This window comes from Triticum dicoccoides, chromosome 2A (genome assembly GCF_002162155.2).
Source record: "Triticum dicoccoides isolate Atlit2015 ecotype Zavitan chromosome 2A, WEW_v2.0, whole genome shotgun sequence".
Taxonomy (NCBI): domain Eukaryota; kingdom Viridiplantae; phylum Streptophyta; class Magnoliopsida; order Poales; family Poaceae; genus Triticum; species Triticum dicoccoides.
This window is the reverse complement of record NC_041382.1, coordinates 10,506,513-10,526,499: the sequence shown is the minus strand read 5'-3', so window position 1 is coordinate 10,526,499 and position 19,987 is coordinate 10,506,513. Positions and strand designations below refer to the sequence as shown.

At 44.4% G+C, this 19,987-nt stretch overlaps 1 protein-coding gene and 1 pseudogene across 1 annotated transcript; one reads left to right on the top strand and one right to left on the bottom strand.

Annotated features, from left to right (window-relative positions):
* Positions 1 to 349: 349 nt before the first annotated feature.
* Positions 350 to 3,228, bottom strand: LOC119358618 (annotated as a pseudogene).
* A 12,884-nt stretch (positions 3,229 to 16,112) lies between these two features.
* On the top strand, positions 16,113 to 17,567 carry LOC119358617. The gene has a single exon (XM_037625084.1). It carries the CDS (start codon positions 16,113 to 16,115, stop codon positions 17,565 to 17,567), a length of 1,455 nt encoding a protein of 484 aa, XP_037480981.1.
* Positions 17,568 to 19,987: the final 2,420 nt, after the last annotated feature.

The following is a 19,987-nucleotide window of genomic DNA, read 5'->3' as shown; positions in this document are numbered from 1 at the left end:
TTCTGTACTTAATGGTTTCCTTCATTTTCTTACTAGCTAGCGTGTCGAGGGCCTCTCCATGTATAGTACGTAGCATCGACCAAGCACTGACATAAGAGAGGACACTTCTCTCTATTAATTAGCTAGCTAACACAATATATGAAACACCTAAATTAACCCTCCAAAACCCCCAACCCCTCCCCTTAAAAAAAACAAAAACCCCAGCCCCTGAAATGCTGACGCGTGGATGCTTATTGGTCCCGGTTGGTGCCACCAACCGGGACCAAAGGCCCTCCTGCCTGGACTCGACGCACCGGCCACGTGGAGGCCCATCTGTCCCAATTTGTGTAAGAACCGGGACAAAAAGCCCTTACCAACCGGGACAGATGACCCTTTTTCTACTAGTGACGAAGCGCACGTCACCATCGGCGAGGCTCCCGCGCCAGCCTATGAGGAGCTCCCGCCAATCCGCGGCGTGGATGAGCTGGAACAATGCCCACTCATGTGGCCGCTTCGCAGGGTCCATCATCTTCCCCCGCAGGTCAACCACCCGGTGCGGCAGCCCTGGCAAGGAGACGGCGGCGGCTGAGTCGTCGGAGCATGCCTCGAACGGGTTGCTAATGAGCATGGCCTCAATGCAGGAACGTGCAAACATGCTGGTGCCGAGGAACGTGATACGCAGGATGCCATGCTCCGCGACGTTATCCACGGACCAATGGAAGATACCGTTGGAGACGACGGCGTCGATCTCGGCGTGGTGGTCGTCCAGGAAGCGGTGGAAGTGCTTGCCAGGCCTCTCTGCCATCAACGCCATCATGACGCCAGACATCATACTCCTCCTGCGCGAGTCCATCTCCAATATGCGCCCATCGCCAAAGCTCCGTGACGCCATGCCGCCGGGATCCGCCGTCGGTCTTGCGGTAGATGTAACACCGCTCCTCCTCTTGTCCCCTCCAGCTAGCATGTGCTTCAAAATGATGTCCCCAGGAGGGACAACGGCATCGAAGGTGCCATCATCGTCCGATACGGTAGTCCCAGATCTAGGGTTTTCCCCGGAGCATCACGAGTGGGGTGCCATGACCTACAACAACGATGCCTCAAGAAGGGAACGACGTCATAGACGCCGCCATCGTCCGCCCGCCATGAGCGTAGTCGGCGCGATTTTCACCGGAAGAAAAAACATGTGCAAAGATGGTAACTCCGAGTACAGCAGCACATATGGGAGATATGGCCCCATGTAATTTTTAGTACCAGGGATTAGTTTGACTTGTCGACGATCCAAGGATACCTTGTCCCAAAGTGAAGAAGATCAAGTTACAGTGCGGATGAATCATAATCCACTCGAAATTCGGATTCATGTACTAAACAAGATTCCATCTGAATATGTATCAAGATTCAACGCTATGCTTCAATGCCCATTCTTTACTGCCATAGTCTTCGAGAACATAAGCTAGTAATCGAACTACAACACCGTAACTACAACACCGTCTTCATCTCTCTTAAAATTTGTACTCCCTCTGTCCCATAATATAAAAATGTTTTTGAAACTACACTAGTGTCAAAAATATTCTTATATTATGGGACAAAGTGAGTATAATGCAAGCAGCCCTGTGATTGCTGGATAAAACCTTTACTAAGACCGAGGAAGTGTGTCCACGTTTCCCCCTTAGTGTCCACCGCGGCTAGAAGACGGTGTGACCCGCGGTCAAACCTGTGAAAATGTATATACTAGCCACTGGCGGAGCTATGTGTGTTAGTGCAGGGGCCGTGGCCCCCCAGCTCCTTGATTTTTTGTGAAGAAATTATGTATTTGGGTGTCACAAATTGAGAGAAATATAGTTTATGAAGAAACCAGCCCTCCACACACGCCATGGCCCCCCAGTCATTTGTAGCTAGCTCCGCCACTGTTACTAGCCATTAAGAAACACAGATGCTGACTGATAATTAGTGAGCATAACTTCCCCATTCCATCCATTCTCCTCAAGAACCCATGTTCCGGTTTGAGACGCATACACCTCTCTCTTTCTCGCGCGGAAACGCACGCACGCATGCACGCACTGCTGCCGAGCGAGACGGCGTGCCGCAGCCCCCCGGCCAGGCCAACAGAGCCAGCCAGAGGCAGAGATTCAGGGCCGCCACGGCAGGGTAGGAAAGCAGAAATGTATGTGGTGGAGTAAGGTACATGGTAGTCGGTACAGTGCAAAACGGGTAGCACGCTGAGGCCGGATCACACAATTATCCACCCGCCTTACGTCCGGAGCACCGGCGGGCGATCAACTCCTCCATGAGCTGCCCAACATCGTCGTACGACAACCCGCCTTTCTCCACCGCGGCCCTCGCCTTGTCGCGGAGCTCCTCAGCTTTCTTTCGTATCATGTCGCCGTCGCCCTCCTCCTTCATCACTTTCCTGATGGATTCGGCGATCACCTGGCCGGTGATGACCCGGTGGGTCTCCATCCATGTTGCCTAGTCCTCGGCACCAACACTGACGCCCACCCCGAGTACCTCCACGACGAGCTTCTCGTTGTGGAACTGGTCGGCGTACCGCGGCCACGTCACCATCGGCACGCCGGCGCTCACGGCCTCCAGCGTGGAGTTCCACCCGCAGTGCGTCATGAAACCACCAACGGCGGGGTGGTTCAAGATGAGCACCTGCGGCGCCCAGCCATGGACGACGTACCCACGGTGCGCAGTTGGGAACCCGTCTGGCATACATATATCCACTGATGCAGCAGCGGCACTGCCATTGGTGATGACCCACAGGAAATTTTTGCCCGAGAGGTCAAGGCCGCGGGCGAGCTCCCGCGTCTGCTCCGGCGAGAAGCTGGTCATTGTGCCGAAGGAGACGTACACCACCGAGCTGGCCGGCTTCTTGTCGAGCCAGCGCAGGCACCCGATGGCCTCCGGCGAGAGCGTGCCAGCAATGGCGCCTCTTGACGCCACGTCCTTCCTGCTGCCGCTTGCGAGCGCAACCGGGCCGACAAGCCAGGCTCGGCGGTGGAGTGCGGCGCGGTAGTGCTCGGCGTAGGCCGGCTCCAGCTCGTGGAAGCTGTTGAAGAGCTCGCCGTAGCTCCGCCGGTCCGCGGCGTGGATGAGCTGGAACAATGCCCACTCATGTGGCCGCTTCACAGGGTCCATCATTTGCCCCCGCAGCTCCACCACCCTGTGCGGCAGCCCCGGCAGGGAGACGACGGCGGCTGGGTCGTCCGAGCACGCCTCGAATGGGTTGCTGCGGAGCATGGCTTCCGTGCATGAACACAACGCCTTAAAAAGTTGTGTATTTGTTTGCACAGATAATGGTGAGATGTTAATAAAAGGGAAGTATATTTTTTTGGTATAAGACACACATAAAGTTATAAACACATATTTCCGCAAAAAATAAATTGATATTCTACACAATATTCTAGAATCTAGACCTATACTCCCTCCGGTCCTTTTTACTCTGCACATTGGATTTGTCGAAAGTCAAACTTAGCTAAGTTTGACCAAATTTATATTAGAAATTATTAGCATCTATAATATCTAATAAATATAATATGAAAATATATTCCGAGATGAATCTAATGATGTTGGTGTTGTTATGTAAATGTCAATAATTTTTTATATAAACTTAGTCAAAGTTGGATGAGATTGACTTCAGACAAACCTAATATGCAGAGTAAAAAGGACCGGAGGGAGTACTTTTTAGGAAGCTGTTTGTAACTTGCTGGTGGGTTTTCTCCGGGGAGCAACAGAGAGCAATAATTTGGCAGAAAGGACCCTAAGCCACACTGCAACAATTTAAGTGGAAACAAATGCGCCACTTAATCAAGTTTTGACTACCTTTTTTTAGGAAAAGTTTTGACTATTGACGGTCAGTTGAGGCAAATAACAGTGAAAGGTTACTATAGAAACCAAACAATAAGGAAACATATTAGAAAATGATTATTTGTTTGCTGCAACAAATAATAGTGAGAGGTTAATACAGTAACCAAAATAGTATATGTTTTTGGTATAGGACAAAAATAAACATAGAGTTTTCACACCCTCCACAAAAAGAAACATATGTTTTTTTTTGCCACTATGTTTTATCCAGGGAGCAACACAGAAAAGCATTTGGCAGCTAAGCATTACCGACAGGATCCTATGACACGGCAGATAAATGGAAACAAATCCGCCTCTTAATTAATCAAGTGTTGACTAACTTTTTTGTTGGAGGAGAAAATTTGCCAAGTGAGGGTCAGTTAAGGCAAGACCACCTAGTGCCGGTCAAGTTAGTTTGGCATCATTTTCTTTAACTAGAGAAAGAGTACGTAGTATATATGCTTCTAGAACTTCGCAGAACTCAAGTTTACCAGTACTTACCAGAACTGAATTTGGCGTCAATGAATATGTTTCTTCAGATAGAAGAACCGGGAGATAGAGTATACAGTCGACTGTCCAGCTTAGACCTGAGCAACAAGGAAACGTGCTTGTTAATATTAGCTCTGTTTTTCTGATGCAAGCTAAATTTTGTATTAGCAGATTCAGTCCAAAGCATGTTACAGAACTTGCAAAAGAAAAGCATGTTGAGCCCACCAAGATACGGGCCTCGGTGATATACTGACCACTCCTTCCGAACGCGACCAGCCTCCAGTGACGAACAGAGGGTGGCGGGTTGTGTGGCTGGCCGTTGGAAACCTGGACAGGTAATTGCTTGTGTTACTTACACCACACCTCGTATGCAGCGACGCAGAGAGAAGAAGCTGAGCTCATGCATTAGCGAAGCGTGCATCAGCATTTTTTGTTACACAAACTGATGGAAACATGAAGGGAACTAGTATAACAGAGATGAAACACATATCACCCAGAAACTGCGAAATATTTCTTCAGTGCCTGATTGAGGTGTACTATTAACCAACAGGTTCCATCTTGTGAGACATTACTCAGATAAATTCTTGTTGTATTTTCTGTCTATCAAACATAGTGCTAGCCTCTGTTTTCTCAATCTAACAACAACTGTTGATTTACTGACTAGCACTCTTCTGTCAATAATGATAAAAATTGACTGTACAAGGCGCTCATGAAAATCCACGTGATGATGATGAGCTCTCTGCTGTCACTGCTGAACATCAGCGCAAGCATGAACTCTGAAGAAATGCACAAGGTGCAAAAGGTTTCGACTAAAGACTGAACAAGCACAATATAAGCCACATAAGACTGATTGGGTTCTGAAGAAATCAAAGGAGCAAATGTACAGACAGACAGGTTACTCCCGAGGGTACCCAGACTGATTCGCTTCTCATCATCACTGACCAAGATGAAACAGTACCCTACTTCTCCATCGAAGTTCACCTAGGCAATACAAAGATAAGTAAATATTAGAAATACTAGTCAATCCTTTTCATGCCGGTTGGACTGTTGGCTTTTCCTTGCCACATGTTTGGACATTTAGACAAGTATTTGTGTGTACAGTATAGACACGTACCCCTGGAGACTTTTCCACATTGGAAAGAGTCTTATCTGAGACTTGTTTGGCAGTGGCCACTTAATTTGTCCAGAGACTTTTGATTCAAAGAGGAAACAAAAGCAAGTTGCATCATGCTATTTTCCTTTCCCATATTTACCCTACTGTGGAGACCAACATGAGGCCAATCCTAAACTATCAAAAATGCACGAACGTGCAACAGTTTTCAATCAAAGATTGAACAAAGGAGCAAATGTACAAGCAAACTGGTTACATGTCCTCTAGAAGATTACTCATATCTCGTGTAAAAAGAGTCCAATGACAGAAAAATGCAAAGCTAATTAACAATAATCAATTTTGACCCACCAAACTGGTTACATGTCCTCTAGAAGATTACTCATTTTCCATGCTTCTTGTACTTCATGTTTTAACCACCCACTTGTCCCAGTCAAAGTCACACATGGAGACTTTTCCATTTTGCCAAGAATCTCCATAAGACTTGTAAGAGACCAGCATAGTTAAATTTGTCCAGGGACCGGCCAAACAGCTTACCTCATCAATCCAAGCCATGGAGACTGCCATATCTGCAGTTGCAAGTGAACTTGTGAGCCAGTTCATCTCCTTCCTAATGAACAAGTACAACTCCTTGAGCCATGCCCAATCAGAGGAGAAGGTGGTGCAGAGGTTGCAGCACCTCCTGATGAGAGCTGGCACCATCATTGAGGAGGCAGACACGCGATACATAACCAACTCCGGGATGATGATGCAGGTCAAGACACTCTCAGAGGCCATGTACCAAGGATATCGTGTGCTGGACAAATTGAGGTATTGTGCCCTCCAAAACAGTGCAGGCTTCGTAGCATCAATGACTCGTCTAGCAGCAGCTTGCAATTCATTCCTTTCAAGCGTTTTCGAACAACATCCAAGAAGGATGACAAGGCAATGTGCCTTGAGTCATATGGTGCCTTGGAAAGCTTGGAAATTTCTATTGCTAATATGGCAGAATTTATAGTTCTTCTGGGTGGATGCGAGCGCATGTCCCGTAGGCCGTATGACATTTGTCTTTACACTGACAATTTCATGTTCGGCCGACGCACTGAGAAGCAAAAGCTCATGAGCTTCTTGTTGGAGAACAACAACCTTCCTGGTGATCATGCACTTGCAATTCTTCCAATCATAGGAGGTGTTGGCGTTGGAAAGAAAACCTTGGTTGCTCATGTGTGTGGCGACGAAAGGGTCCACTCACGCTTCTCATCTATTTTGCACTTGAATGGACACAACCTCTTGACCATACTTGACCATGGAAGGACCATGTTTGGGACGATGTTGGTAATTATTGAATTTGCTTCTGATGTAGGCGACGATGAATGGAAAATGTTTCACTCGTTTCTCATAAGAATGAGCAGAGGAAGCAAGATCATCATCATAAGTAAACTTAAAAGGTTAGCCCGGTTTGGATCAGTGCAGCCTATTTTCCTAAGTGTTCTGTCTTATGACGAGTTGAGATACCTTTTCAAGAAACTGGCGTTCAGGAGTGTAGACCCTGCAGAACATCCATGGCTAGTACAAATAGCAGATGAATTTACCAAGGTGTTGTACATTGTGCCAAGTACACTTCTTGCAACAAATACACTAGCGGATGTGTTGAGAAAGAACCTTAATGTTCGGTTTTGGCTCTGCATATTGGACAAGGTGATAAGATATGCCAAAAGAAATGCCTCCACATACGGTGTGCACCCAAACATGCTTTTTGAAGAAGGCCATCATGTGGACATAACAGATATTGCGCTGCATCCACTTAGCGTGAAACGTTATACAATTGATGTTTCAATTAAGGAGGAGTCACCAAGTGTGACAATGGGCGAACTTCTAGCAGATCCAAGTGTTAGACCAGAAGGTGACTTCATTCTAATTGCATGGGAATCAAGGATACCGCCTCATAATTTAGTTCATCTTTTTGTCACAAGTCGTACTCAGGGTACACATGAAGGGTAGCGCATTGCCAGGGAGGAAGCGAAGAGGAGTGCCAATCTAATTTTGTTTCAAAACTCCTATAATGTAACTCTTGTTGTATTTTTTTGGTATATCTGAAACGGATGTGTTCACGTGGCCATGGAAAAAATGTTTCAAGGAGTAATTTTTATACCATTCAAATAAATGTACTGGAGATCTATAATAAAATTGTGTGTTCTATCAGATACTACACTTTTTTATAGAGGGATAAGTATATTTTCATCCCTCAACTATTTTGATAGTATAGAAATGGTCCCTCGACTCCAAAACCAACAAATCTTGGTTCCTCCACTTTCAAAACCGGATAAGCTTAGTCCATCGTATCACAAGCTCTCCCTCATGCGCTTCTAGCCGGTGCGTTAGGCCACCAAGGAATCAACTAGAACAATTAACTTGTGTATGTGAGCTAACTCTGCTAGTATACCAGATTGCTTTGCTTTACGTGTACGGTGCAGCCAGCTCGACGAAATCATAGTCCATTTCTAAACTTTTCAAAAAGGTAGAGGGACAAAAATATACTTTTTCCATTTTTATGACCAACAACATCATCTCACACCATTGTACAAATCCTGATCCATATAACAAGGCGAGAAAACTGAACTGAAATAAGAAAAGATTGTTTACTGGAGCTCTAAATTTGAATCTGGGTAAAATAGGAGAAAAGCGTCATTCACTTCACCGCCTTCACTCAAGCTAAGGATTGACCAACCAACTCTATCCAACAGCACAATTCTACTCGTTTACCATTTCCTTCTTGTATTTAGTTAGCTGTTTACCAATATTATCATCATCATTGCATAGTTCTGGCTAGAATTTTACTAGAGCTGATTCCATATGGGCATATGCGCTTGCAATCGACCAGCCGAAATCTCTATTTCTACAGATGGGCTTCTTCACACTCTGTCAAATGTACAGACGAACTAGTTACATGTCCACTGGAAGATTTCCACCCAACTATGTAGTTGTGATGAAAAAAGGAGCATACCGTTTCCTTGCTGATGAGTTGCGCCCTGCTTCTCTACTCAAGTTTATATATTGGATGCCATGTAAAATGTAAAACGAATCCAAGGCAAGACAAATGCAAAGATAATCAAACATACATGTATTTTGTTCCGGAAATAGTAGTCAATTATTTTCATAATACTTGGATTGTTGGCTTCTCTGTGTCACATGTGTGGACATTTAGACAAGAATCTGGCTGTCATCGACCGACTCGTCGGTGTCGATTTAGTCACCCCTGGGAACTTTTCTACTTTGCAAAGAGTCTCTGTGAGACCTGTTTTCCCACAACACTGTAAGACTTGTTCGGCAGAGGCCACTTAATTTGTCTAGACAATCTTGATTCAAATAGGGAAAAAAACAAGGTGTCGATCCTCTAGTAGCATCATGCTATTTTCCTTTCCATTTTTGCCCCATGGTGGAGATCAACATCAGACCCAGCCTAAACTTTGAAGAATGCACAAGATGCAACAGTTTCTGATTAAAAACTGAACTAGCACAAAATAAGCTATGAAAGTACGTGTGGACAAAACATAAGGCACAGGATTCTGAAGAACCAATCAAAGGAGCAAAATGCACAGGCAAACTGGTTACATGTCCTCCGGAAGATTACTACTAAAGTATGTGCCGATGAGTTGCTCCCCTGCTTTCTCCAGAAAAGTTCATCTGGAAAAGCCCAAACAACTTTGCTGGAGCAGAGTGTACCTATATGGATACCATTCTGATTCACACATATGTATTGTAAATGGAGTCCAATGACAGAAAAATGCGAAGCTAATTAACAATAATAAATTTTGACCCACAATAATATTAATTACCGATGCATTTTCCGTGCTTCTTCTACTCCGTGTTTCACCCGCCCATCTGTCCCGGTCAAAGTCATCCATGCATTCTAATTCACTCATATGTAGTGTAAAAGGATTCCAACGACATAAAAATGTGAAAAATAATAAATTTTGACCCACAATAATATCAAATACCGATGCATTTTACCGTGCTTCTTCTACTCCGTGTTTCACCCGCCCATCTGTCACAGTCAAAGTCAACCATGCATTCTAGTGTAAAAGGAGTTCAACGACATGAAAATGCGAAGCTAATTAACAATAATAAATTTTGACCCACAATAATATTAAATACTGACGCATTTTTTCATGCTTCTTCTACTCCGTGTTTCACCCGCCCATCTGTCCCAGTCAAAGTTATCCATGCATTCTGATTCACTCATATGTAGTATAAAAGGTGTCCAACGACTTAAAAATGCGAAGCTAATTAACAAGAATAAATTTGACCCACAATAATATCAAATACCGATGCATTTTCCATGCTTCTTCTACTCCGTGTTTCAACCGCCCATCTATCCCAGTCAAAGTCATCCATGCATTCTGATTCACTCATATGTAGTGTAAAAGGAGTCCAAAGACATAAAAATGTGAAGCTAATTAACAATAATAAATTTTGACCCACAATAATATTAAGTACCGATGCATTTTTCCATGCTTCTTCTACTCCCTGTTTCACCAGCCCATCTGTCCTAGTTAAAGTCATCCATGCATTTTGATTCACTCATATGTAGCGTAAAGGGAGTCCAACGACCTAAAAATGCGAAGCTAATTAACAATAATAAATTTTGACCCACAATAATTTTAAATACCGGTTCAGTTTTCCATGCTTCTTCTCCGTGTTTCACCCGCCCATCTGTCCCAGTCAAAGTCATCCATGGAGACTTTTCCATTTTGCCAAGAATCTCCGTAAGACTTGTAAGAGGCCAGCATAGTTAAATTTGTCCAGAGACCGGCCCGCAGCTTACCTCACCATTCCCAGCCATGGAGACTGCCATATCTACGATTGCAGCTGAACTCATGAGCCAGTTCATCTCCTTCCTGCTAAACAAGTACAGCTCCATGAGCCACGCGAAATCAGAGGAGAAGGTGGTGCATAGTTTGCAGCACCTCCTGATGAGAGCTGGCGCCATCGTTGAGGAGGCAGACACGCGATACATAACCAACTCTGGGATGATGATGCAGCTCAAGACACTCATACCAACTCTCAGAGGCCATGTACTGAGGATACAGTGTTGGTACTGAGGATACAGTTTTGACTCAAATTACCGGGGAATTCGAACAACTCGTGGGGAACCGCGGTGGCACGGCACATCCACGTAGCGCGCATCACCGTCGGTGAGGCTCCCGCGCCAGCCCTTGAGGAGCTCTAGCCGTTCCGCACTTGAAGTCGGCGACCACCATGGCGGCACGGCAAGCCGGTTGCCTCATGGTTGGGTTGCCGCCATGGTGGGTTGGGGAACGATACTGGGGATCGCTGGTAGGGGACTGGACATTGGGCCCCATGGGAAAACGGAAACAAGTGTTCCTATGCTGGCTAGGAGGTCCCATATGCATATGTCGGTCCCATACGTCGAAGCGAGACCGACTGCACATTTGGCTCTTGCATACGGGCTCATATGCTGGTTAGGAGGTCCCACATGTCAAAGGCACAACAAGTGTTCCCAAAAAAAGGCACAACAAGTTGGTCCCATATTTCGCTCAACCAAGAAACGGCTAATTTATACAGTCAAAGTTTGCTAGACTAGAGTTCACTTATATTGGGTGCTGTGTAAGATGCGAAGGAAGTCCAAGCGAAGACAAATTCAAAGATAATTAAACATAAGGGCAGTTTCTATGGAACAGTAATGAATTTGGAACTACCTACTGCAAATATTAGAAATACCAGTCAAACTTTTATCTGGGTGCATGTCATCCTCCCACTCCTTGCTCTTAATGGTTTAGTCACATGTTGAGACTTTTCTACTTTGCAAAGAGACTATGTGAAACTTGTTTTTCCAGAAGACTACAAGACTTGTTTGGCAGAGGCCACTTTATTTGTCTAGACACTCATCAACAAACACATATCTAACAGTAAAGAAAATGGTCACACACATTATATCATTAGCAGGCAGGCTATGGTTTACTAGGTCTCAGTCGATAAGATTTGTTTGAACAAACACATATCTAATTGCAAACAGAAGGCATAAGTTTAAGCTGCATGGTAATATTTAATCGGGTCTTGCATTAAATGTTCATAGTAGCTCCGTGGAGAACTATGCAAAGTTAACAGGCTACACAAGAATTCGTGCTGACCTAGCTACTGCTACCTAATTAACCGACGGCTGCTTCGTTCAGAAAAAACGCTTACCAAATTTTCATGACCACAAAATTCCAGACTATGTCTATTCTTAGTTCTTCGTATCTATTTTTCACAAAATCACCAACAAAAAATCTCCTGAACGCTAGGAACAAAAGGATAGTTTCAGTTTGTCCGGGGTGCAGCAACACAAGGATAGTGCAGTTTGTCTTGGAGGCTTGAAGCTGAAACGGGATTTACTGCTGCTACCCAGTTTCAGAACTGCACCGGACTGGAGCATAGGTGCAGCATTACAGACATCGTATAACTATAAGCAAGACTAAAATGGAAAGTGAATGGTGTTGCTCATTGCAGATAATATTAACCTACCTACATGAATACATACCAACAAGCAGACAAGATTTCTACTGATGAAGCAATTCTCTGCTGCAAAAAGTTTTCTGACAAAAAAAAAATCAACATCCTGATTGCTGATGTTCTGCTAGAACAGGCCACAAGTAATTAGCATTTTGTTTGCCACAAAAAGAGGCCACAATTATTTAGCATTTACTTACCTGCTAATAAGTAATTGGCATTTAGTTTCCTGCTAATAAGTAACTAGCATTTAGCACCAAAGAAAGTGATATTGTTTCACCCAAAGTGTTTCACCATCAACCTACACATATCTAGCGGTCAGAAAATAATTACTCACATCATATCATTAGCGGACAAGCAATGGTGTACTAGGTCTTTGTCCATAAGATGCTTGTAATTCCCGAACAACAAATAGAAGACATAAGTTTAAACTGCATGATAATATTTGATCAGGCGTTACACTAAATGATCATAGTAGCTTCACTAAAACACTATCCAAAGCTGAATGAAAACATGGAGGTAGCAGTGTCAAGGAAAAGTACAGAAAGTAGAAAGTGCACTGAAATTTTGAATAACTACGTGCAGAGAAATCAGACATGTTGCCTCCATACTGAACCACCATTTGCTCCATAGTTACAAGCACGCAGACATCATGTGTGCACCCCAGTTGGACAAAACAAGATCCATACTCAAGCAGGCATAGCAAGCACATTGCTCCTTAGGCCAAACAATTGACTCCCATTGATTGTCCAGTTCTTGGAAAGGCACCAGCAATCCCATGTTGGTTTCACATGTGCAAAGATGATAACTCTAAGTACAGCGGCACATATGGGAGATATGGCCCCATGCAATTTTTAGTACCTGGGATCAGCTTGACTTGTCGACGATCCATGTTGTAGCACAGAATACCTTGTCCCACAGTGAAGAAGATCAAGTTACAGTCGGGATGAATCATAATCCACTCGAAATTCGGATTCATGAAAACAAGATTCCCTCTGAACATGTGCGAAGTTTCAACGCTATGCTGATTTTTCGAACGCCGGATCGGACGCGGATTTTTCGAACACCTGCACCGGGGCCGCGCTATCGTAGCGGTCGAAAGGTCTGGCTTTCCCTCGAGATGCCCGACCCAGGATAGCGATCTAGCACACGTATTACCGTGTCAGACAGCTGTCACGGTTCTGTCGTCGTAGGGTAAGTGGGTAACAGCTCCACGCTAGCCTCTGCATTTTTCTGTCTTCTACCCGCCCCCTTGCATACCGACGCGGACCCGTAATTTCTCTCCCTATACAGCGCCCTACTCGGACTACTGACTCCTCGATCTAATGGATTGGGTGCAGGGAGGCGATTTAATGGCGACCGGCTGTAGGTGCGTATCAAATATGGATAATGCTGTACTATTCCCAACGCTCGTCCGGGATGCGTCATAATCGATTTCTTATGATTCCCCAGATGCGATTCTGAATCCCCTTTCCTTCTTGATTCTGTGCCGGAGCACAGATCCAACCCAGCCGCCGGCGAACCGTTCTCTGCATCCAGGCAGATCAGTGGAGGGGGGTCGGGGGCGGATCTGTCGTTGCTTCCGGCCATCCAGGATAATGCGCTTGTCCCAAACGAAACGCCATACTCCAAGTAAGTTTATCCAATATCAGTGCGTCGAGTACAAAAAATCGCAGTATAGAGCTCACGCATGTCCTCCTGATATTCTGATCTTGAATGCTCAGTACGCCCACCGGGCTAGTAACGCCTCCGGCCACATTGAGGGGCGCGAATGCATGCGCCTACGGCTCAGATGTTAATCCAGATGTGTGGGATGATGATTCTGGCAGCGTTATAGTTGTGCCTGGATGGAAGAAAAGGTAAACATCCGTCTACACACATACACCATTGCTTTCAGAACTAGATGATTCGCATGTCCCAGCATTGACAAATAATAAATATGTCAACAAATTTTTCGATAAACTTGCTGTTTACCATATAAGGTGCACTGCTAATTATATTTTTTCAAAATCAGTATTAATGGTCTGATGCTGCCTGTTCGTAGTCGCGATAATGTTATCATTCCTCATAATTACACAGTTATAATCTGTATTTTGCTGGAATATTATGTTTGCGTCATAATGATAACAGATTGCTTACATTATAATCCGGAATATTGGGGCTCGTGGCCCTGACACGAGGACACCTCCGTCCACAAAGACGACCATCGAGCGACGTCTGCTTGAAATTAATGATCGTAGAGGCTGTGAAATCTTCGAGCCAGTAGTCGGAACCAACTTCGATTCATGTCAAGAAGCATATGATTTTTACAATCTTCAAGCCAGTAGTCGGAACCGACTTCGAGCCAGGTTTCTGGATGAGTATGTAGTGCGGCCGGGCGACATGGTGTATATCTGCCTTCCCCGTGGCAATTCAAGGTTTTATGTGGATGTCAAGAGGGATGGTGTGAGGCAGAGGCCGCTCCCTTATCTTGGTAAGGCTTACTTATCTTGGAATGTTTCCTGTTGAACATTTTTACTTTCGCTGAATAATGTGTGTTGGCTTATAAGTTTGATGTTTTGGCCAGCTTCCAATGGCCTATCCCTCATGAAGCGTGAGCTCATCGACCATTGTGTGTACAACCGGGGTATACATCAGCTTGAGTGTTATGGAGGTGGAAGAAGAAGATGTAGTGTCGATGATTGTGAGGGCGCTGAAGCTAGGACACCGAAGCATGCCAATCGAGCTAGACTCCGACGAGGAAGAAGAGACGGTGGTGTAGGTCGAGGAGAAGAACAAGACCAAGGCCACCCGCCGCTCCAATCGCATCCAGGGTCCCTGAGGCTAAAATATGTGCCTACTATGTAAGGTGAACCCTAATCCCCATTCATATTGTACTCAATCCGAATCGGGAAACTCATATCTACCGGTAGTCATGATGATGTTATGATCACTCCTATAGTGTTTACCTCGATTCCCCATTCCCCTAACGTGGATCGAATCTAAACTCGAATCGAATGCAAAGTAGTAGGTGAGGAGGGGGGAACTGCTGTTGTGGATGCCGGTGAAGGTGGCTGGAGGTCGACTTGCTGTTCTCCGATCTGCTGCACGCCGCCGCCGCCGTCGGTGAGTGTGGGGAGAGGGGAGAGGGCAGAGAGAGCAGTGAGGGAAGGTGAGGGTAATAACTGCCGGCGCTTCGGGAAGAAAGGCGGCTTCTCGACGGTGGGTCCTCGCGTGCAGCCTCGGCTGCCCACGTGCCTCGCGCGGGATTGGCTCACGAGATACTGCCGATTCGAGCATGCCTCACGAGACAGGCCCAGAGATGTTTTAAACTTCGTGTGATAGAGACCCAATAGTGTACGCTGGAAACCAATCAGCTCGTTTTCTTCCCGCGCGGGCCTTGTTGGACCTTATGCGGGCAACCAAACGCATCCTACATCATTTATGGCCGGGCGCCCCAAACCCCCTACACATCTGGATGCCCCAACCGATGCGACTAGTGTAAACATATTTAATGCCAATAGGACATGCGCTAGGAAATAAAAAAAAAGCATGCATGTGTGTAAGAGAGCGGCCACTCGCAAACACCAAATAGTCGTACACATTTTTTAGAATTTATAATATTAGTAATACAGTTTTTTGTGTGGCTTGTCCTAGTCACTTATTTGGACATTTTGGCAAGTCCATCTCGAAAAGCGCAAACTAGTATCCATGCACGGTCAAACATTGCCAGAGTAGACTGCCATGTAAAATGTTGGAAGGAGTCCAACGCAAGACACATGCATGCATTCTGCGATGGGACAATAATTAATGAACCTACTTACTTTGAATATTGGAAATTTAGACAAGTATCCTTGTGTCACCTATCATCTTGTCGCCATCAACTTCTTAGAAAATCCTGGAGACTTTTCCATTTTGCGTAGAGCCTCTGCGAGACTTGTTCGGCAGATGGAACAAAACAAAGTTTGTCGACCCTCCAAGTCACATCAGATGAAAATTCTTCTCGATTACCATAGTGGAGTTCAACATCAGCTCAAACCTAACACTGAACTGGCACAAAGGAGAAAAAGACAAGTATCCTTTTGTCACCCACCCACTCGTCGCAGTCCAAGTCATCCACGGAGACTTTTATATTTCGCCAAGAGTCTCTCTGCAAGGCTTGGCAGAGGCCAGCATATAAATTTGTCACAAGACCGACCAGCTGATTACCTAATTAATTCTCGCCATGGAGGTTGTCATGTCTGCAGTTGCAGGTGAACTTGTGAGCCGTTTCATCTCCTTCCTGCTGAACAAGTATGATTCGAGTCGGTCACACTCCGAGGAGAAGGTGATGGAGCGGTTGCAACATCTCCTAATGAGAGTTTGCACCATTGTTGAGGAGGCCGACATGCGATACATAACCAACTCCGGGATGATGATGCAGCTCAAGACACTATCAGAGGCCATGTACCAAGGATACCATGCGCTGGACAACTTAAGGTACCGTGCCCTCCAAGTCACTGCAGGCTTCGAAGAGGTTAGCATCAATGACTCATCTGGCAGCAGCCTATATTTAGCCAAGCGTTCTCGAAGTACAAATGATAAGGTCACGCGCCTCGAGTCACATGGTGCCTTGGAAAGCTTAGAAATTGTTATTGCTAATATGTCAGAATTTATTGTTCTTCTCGGTGGATGTGAGCGCATGTCCCGTAGGCCATATGATGTTTATCTTTACACTGAAAATTTCATGTTCGGCCGACACATTGAGAAGCAAAAGCTCTTGAGCTTCTTGTTGCAGCACAACAACTCTCCTGGTGATGATGCACCGGCAGTTCTTCCGATCATAGGTGGTGCAGCAATTGGGAAGAAAACTTTGGTTGCTCATGCGTGCGGTGACGAAAGGGTTCGCTCACGCTTCTCCTCTATTTTGCACTTGAATGGAGACAACCTTTTGAGAAGACCTGACCATGGAATGACCATGGAAGGAAGGATATTATTAGTTATTGAGTTTTCTTGTGATATTGGCCAAGATAATTGGAACAGGTTTTACTTATTTGCCATTGGAATGGGAAGAGGAAGCAAGATCATCATCTTAAGTAGACTTAAAACATTAGCTCGATTCGGATCAGTGAAACCTATTTTTCTAAGTGCAATGTCTAGCGATGAGTTGAAGTACCTTTTCAAGACACTGGCATTCGGGAGCGTAGACCCCACAGAACATCCACGGCTAGTAAAACTAGCAGATGAATTTGGCAAGCTGTTACACAATGTGCCAGATACACTTATCGCAATAAATATACTCGCAGATGTGTTGAGAATGAACCTCAGTGTTCAGTATTGGCTTTGCATATTGGACAAGGGTCTAAGATACATTAAAAGAAACCTCTCCACATATGGTGTGCAACCAAGCATGCTTTTAGAAGAAGACCATCCAGTGGACATAACAGATTTTGCTTTGCATCCACTTAGCATGATACCTTGTACAACTAATTTTTCAATCAAGAAGGAATTGCCAAGTCTAACACTTGGTGAACTTATCAGAGATCCCAGTGTTACGCCGAAACAAGATTTCATTATAATTGCATGGGAATCAAGGATACCTCCTCATAAATCATTTCCTCATTTTGTTACAAGTCATGCTCAAGGCGGACATGAAGTTAGTGCCTTGCCAGGGAGGAAGCGAAGAGGAGTGCCAATTTAATTTTTGTTCAAAACGCCTATAAATGCAACTCTTCTTCTTCTTGTTGTTGTTGTTTTTGTAATTGTTTTTGTAGATGTGAAACGGTTCTGTTGACGTGGCAACGGAAAAACTGTTTTAGGGAGTGATTGTATACCATTCAAATAAATGTACTGGTGATCTATAAGAAAATTATATGTTCTATCAGATCCAACTACGCTCGGCACTTATTTGATAACCAACAATATCATCTCACAACGTTTGTACGAAGGTGAGAAAACTGAATTGAAATAACAAAAGAAATTATGTTGGAGATCTAAATTTGAAGCTTGGCAAAATAGGAGAAAGTGACATTCGCTTCAGCGCCTTCACTCAAGCTCGGGATTGACCAACCAACTCCATCCAAGAGCACAATTCTACTCGTTTACCATCTCCTTGTTGTCTTTAATTAGCTGTTCATCATCATCATCATCATCATCATCATCATCACACAGTCATCAGACACGAGGTGTATTGTGTAGAGCAGCATCAAGCTTGCTCATCAATATAACCTTGCACAAAACAAACCACGTGCAGACTCACCTGACCAAACCTTTGGATTAGGTTATGGAGCGAATATGGTTGTATTTTTTATGTAAAATCAATGATATTTACATGTTTGTACGAGAATACAGTACAATGATAGCTACGCTCTGTTTTCTCATTGTAGTGTGACTTCAGCTAACAGATTTATCTATGCAGAATGATCAATCTTCCGCAAGGAATACGATTAAAAATTCATGGTAACAATTCAAAACCGACTTGGGTTGTGAAGAACGAAGGGGAGTGAATATGGTTGTAATTTTCTGTTTGTACAATCAATCACATCTACACAATGATAGCCTATGTTTTCTAAATCCAAGGAACGACAACTGTAGTGTGAGTTCTAACAAAGTTACTTAGAGCATGGTTAATAGTATAGCCAACAATCGGCTATATGAGGTTGCCACGTCATCTATAACCAACCTAATAGCCAACATGTATAGTAGCTAGTTACTAAGTAGTACTCCCTCCATAAACTAATATAAGAGCGTTTAGGTCACTATTTTAGTAATCTAAACGCTCTTATATTAGTTTACAGAGGGAGTACTACTTTATTAATATATGGCCCACCTTACACTCTCACATTGTTCCTTGAAGCAAGTGCTGCAGCCGGCTGTTAATCTACAACCCGCTTTCCTTCTCTCTCCTTTCCTCTCTCATCCAACTCAGCAAACATACAATATTTTAATTCTTACAGCCTGCTGACTGTACCTTATTATACTTGCTTTTATGTGGACAGATTCAAACTTCCATGAGCAAAATGACCTAAAAGTAATAAAAACAATGGTACCACGGTCTCTGATGGCGAAAAACAAGTTAGAAATTTAAAACTGAGTTAGAATTCAAGATCACCTTCACAAGGACTTATATATAAGCACGAACAGACGCACACACTTCAGGTAAGCAGCATGGTGAATGCACCAAAACAAATTAGCCCAAATAATGAGCTCGCTTTTGCTAGCAAGGACGGCCAATAATGATAAAATTGATTGTACAAGCTGCCGGGGACAGAAGTTGTCGCTTGGGAATCAACATCAGGTCAAGCAACAGTTTTACCATTGCAGAGACCAACATCAGGTCGACCCTCAGCTCTGGAGAATGGACAATCAAACGGATTTTGACTAAAGACTGAAGTAGCACACAATCAGCCACGCACGAGCTGATCAGGTTCTCAAGAAACCAAGGGAACAACTGTACAGACAAACAGGTTACATGTGTCCTCACAGATTACTGGAGTATGGAGATGTGATTCTCATCATCACTGGCCAAGATTAAAAAACAGAGGATAGTAACGTTTCTTGCAGTGGTTGCGTGCCGTTGTTCTCCACTCTCAAGTTCATCTGGAATACCAAAAGTTTGCCAGACTAGAGTGGACATATATTGGGTGTCGTGCAAGATGGGAAAGAAGTCTAAGCCAAGTTAAATGCAAAGATAATTAAACATACACGCATTTTGCTATGGAACAACAATTAATTTGGACCTATCAACTGCAGATATTAGACATACTAGTAATAAAATTTCATGTGGCTTGTCCTAGTCACATGTTTGGACATGTAGACAAGAATCTAAGTGTCATCCACCCACTCCTTGCTGTAAACGGTTTAGCCTATGTGAGACTTGTTTTTCCAGAAGACGGCAAGAGTTTTCTACTTTGCTAGGAGTCTCTCTGACACTCAAATAGGAAAGAAAAGTCCAAGCCTAAACTATGAAGAATGCACAAGGCGCAACAGTTTCCGATTAAAGATTGAACTAGCACAAAATAAGCCACACCGATTGATAGGGTTTTGAAGAACCAACCAAAGGAGCAAATGTAAAAGAAAACTCGTTACTCCTCTGGAAGATTAGTACTCTCTCCATCCCAT

Excerpts from the sequence above, each read along its gene's own strand:
- LOC119358617 (XM_037625084.1), top strand. The coding sequence starts at position 16,113 with ATGGAGGTTGTCATGTCTGCAGTTGCAGGTGAACTTGTGAGCCGTTTC.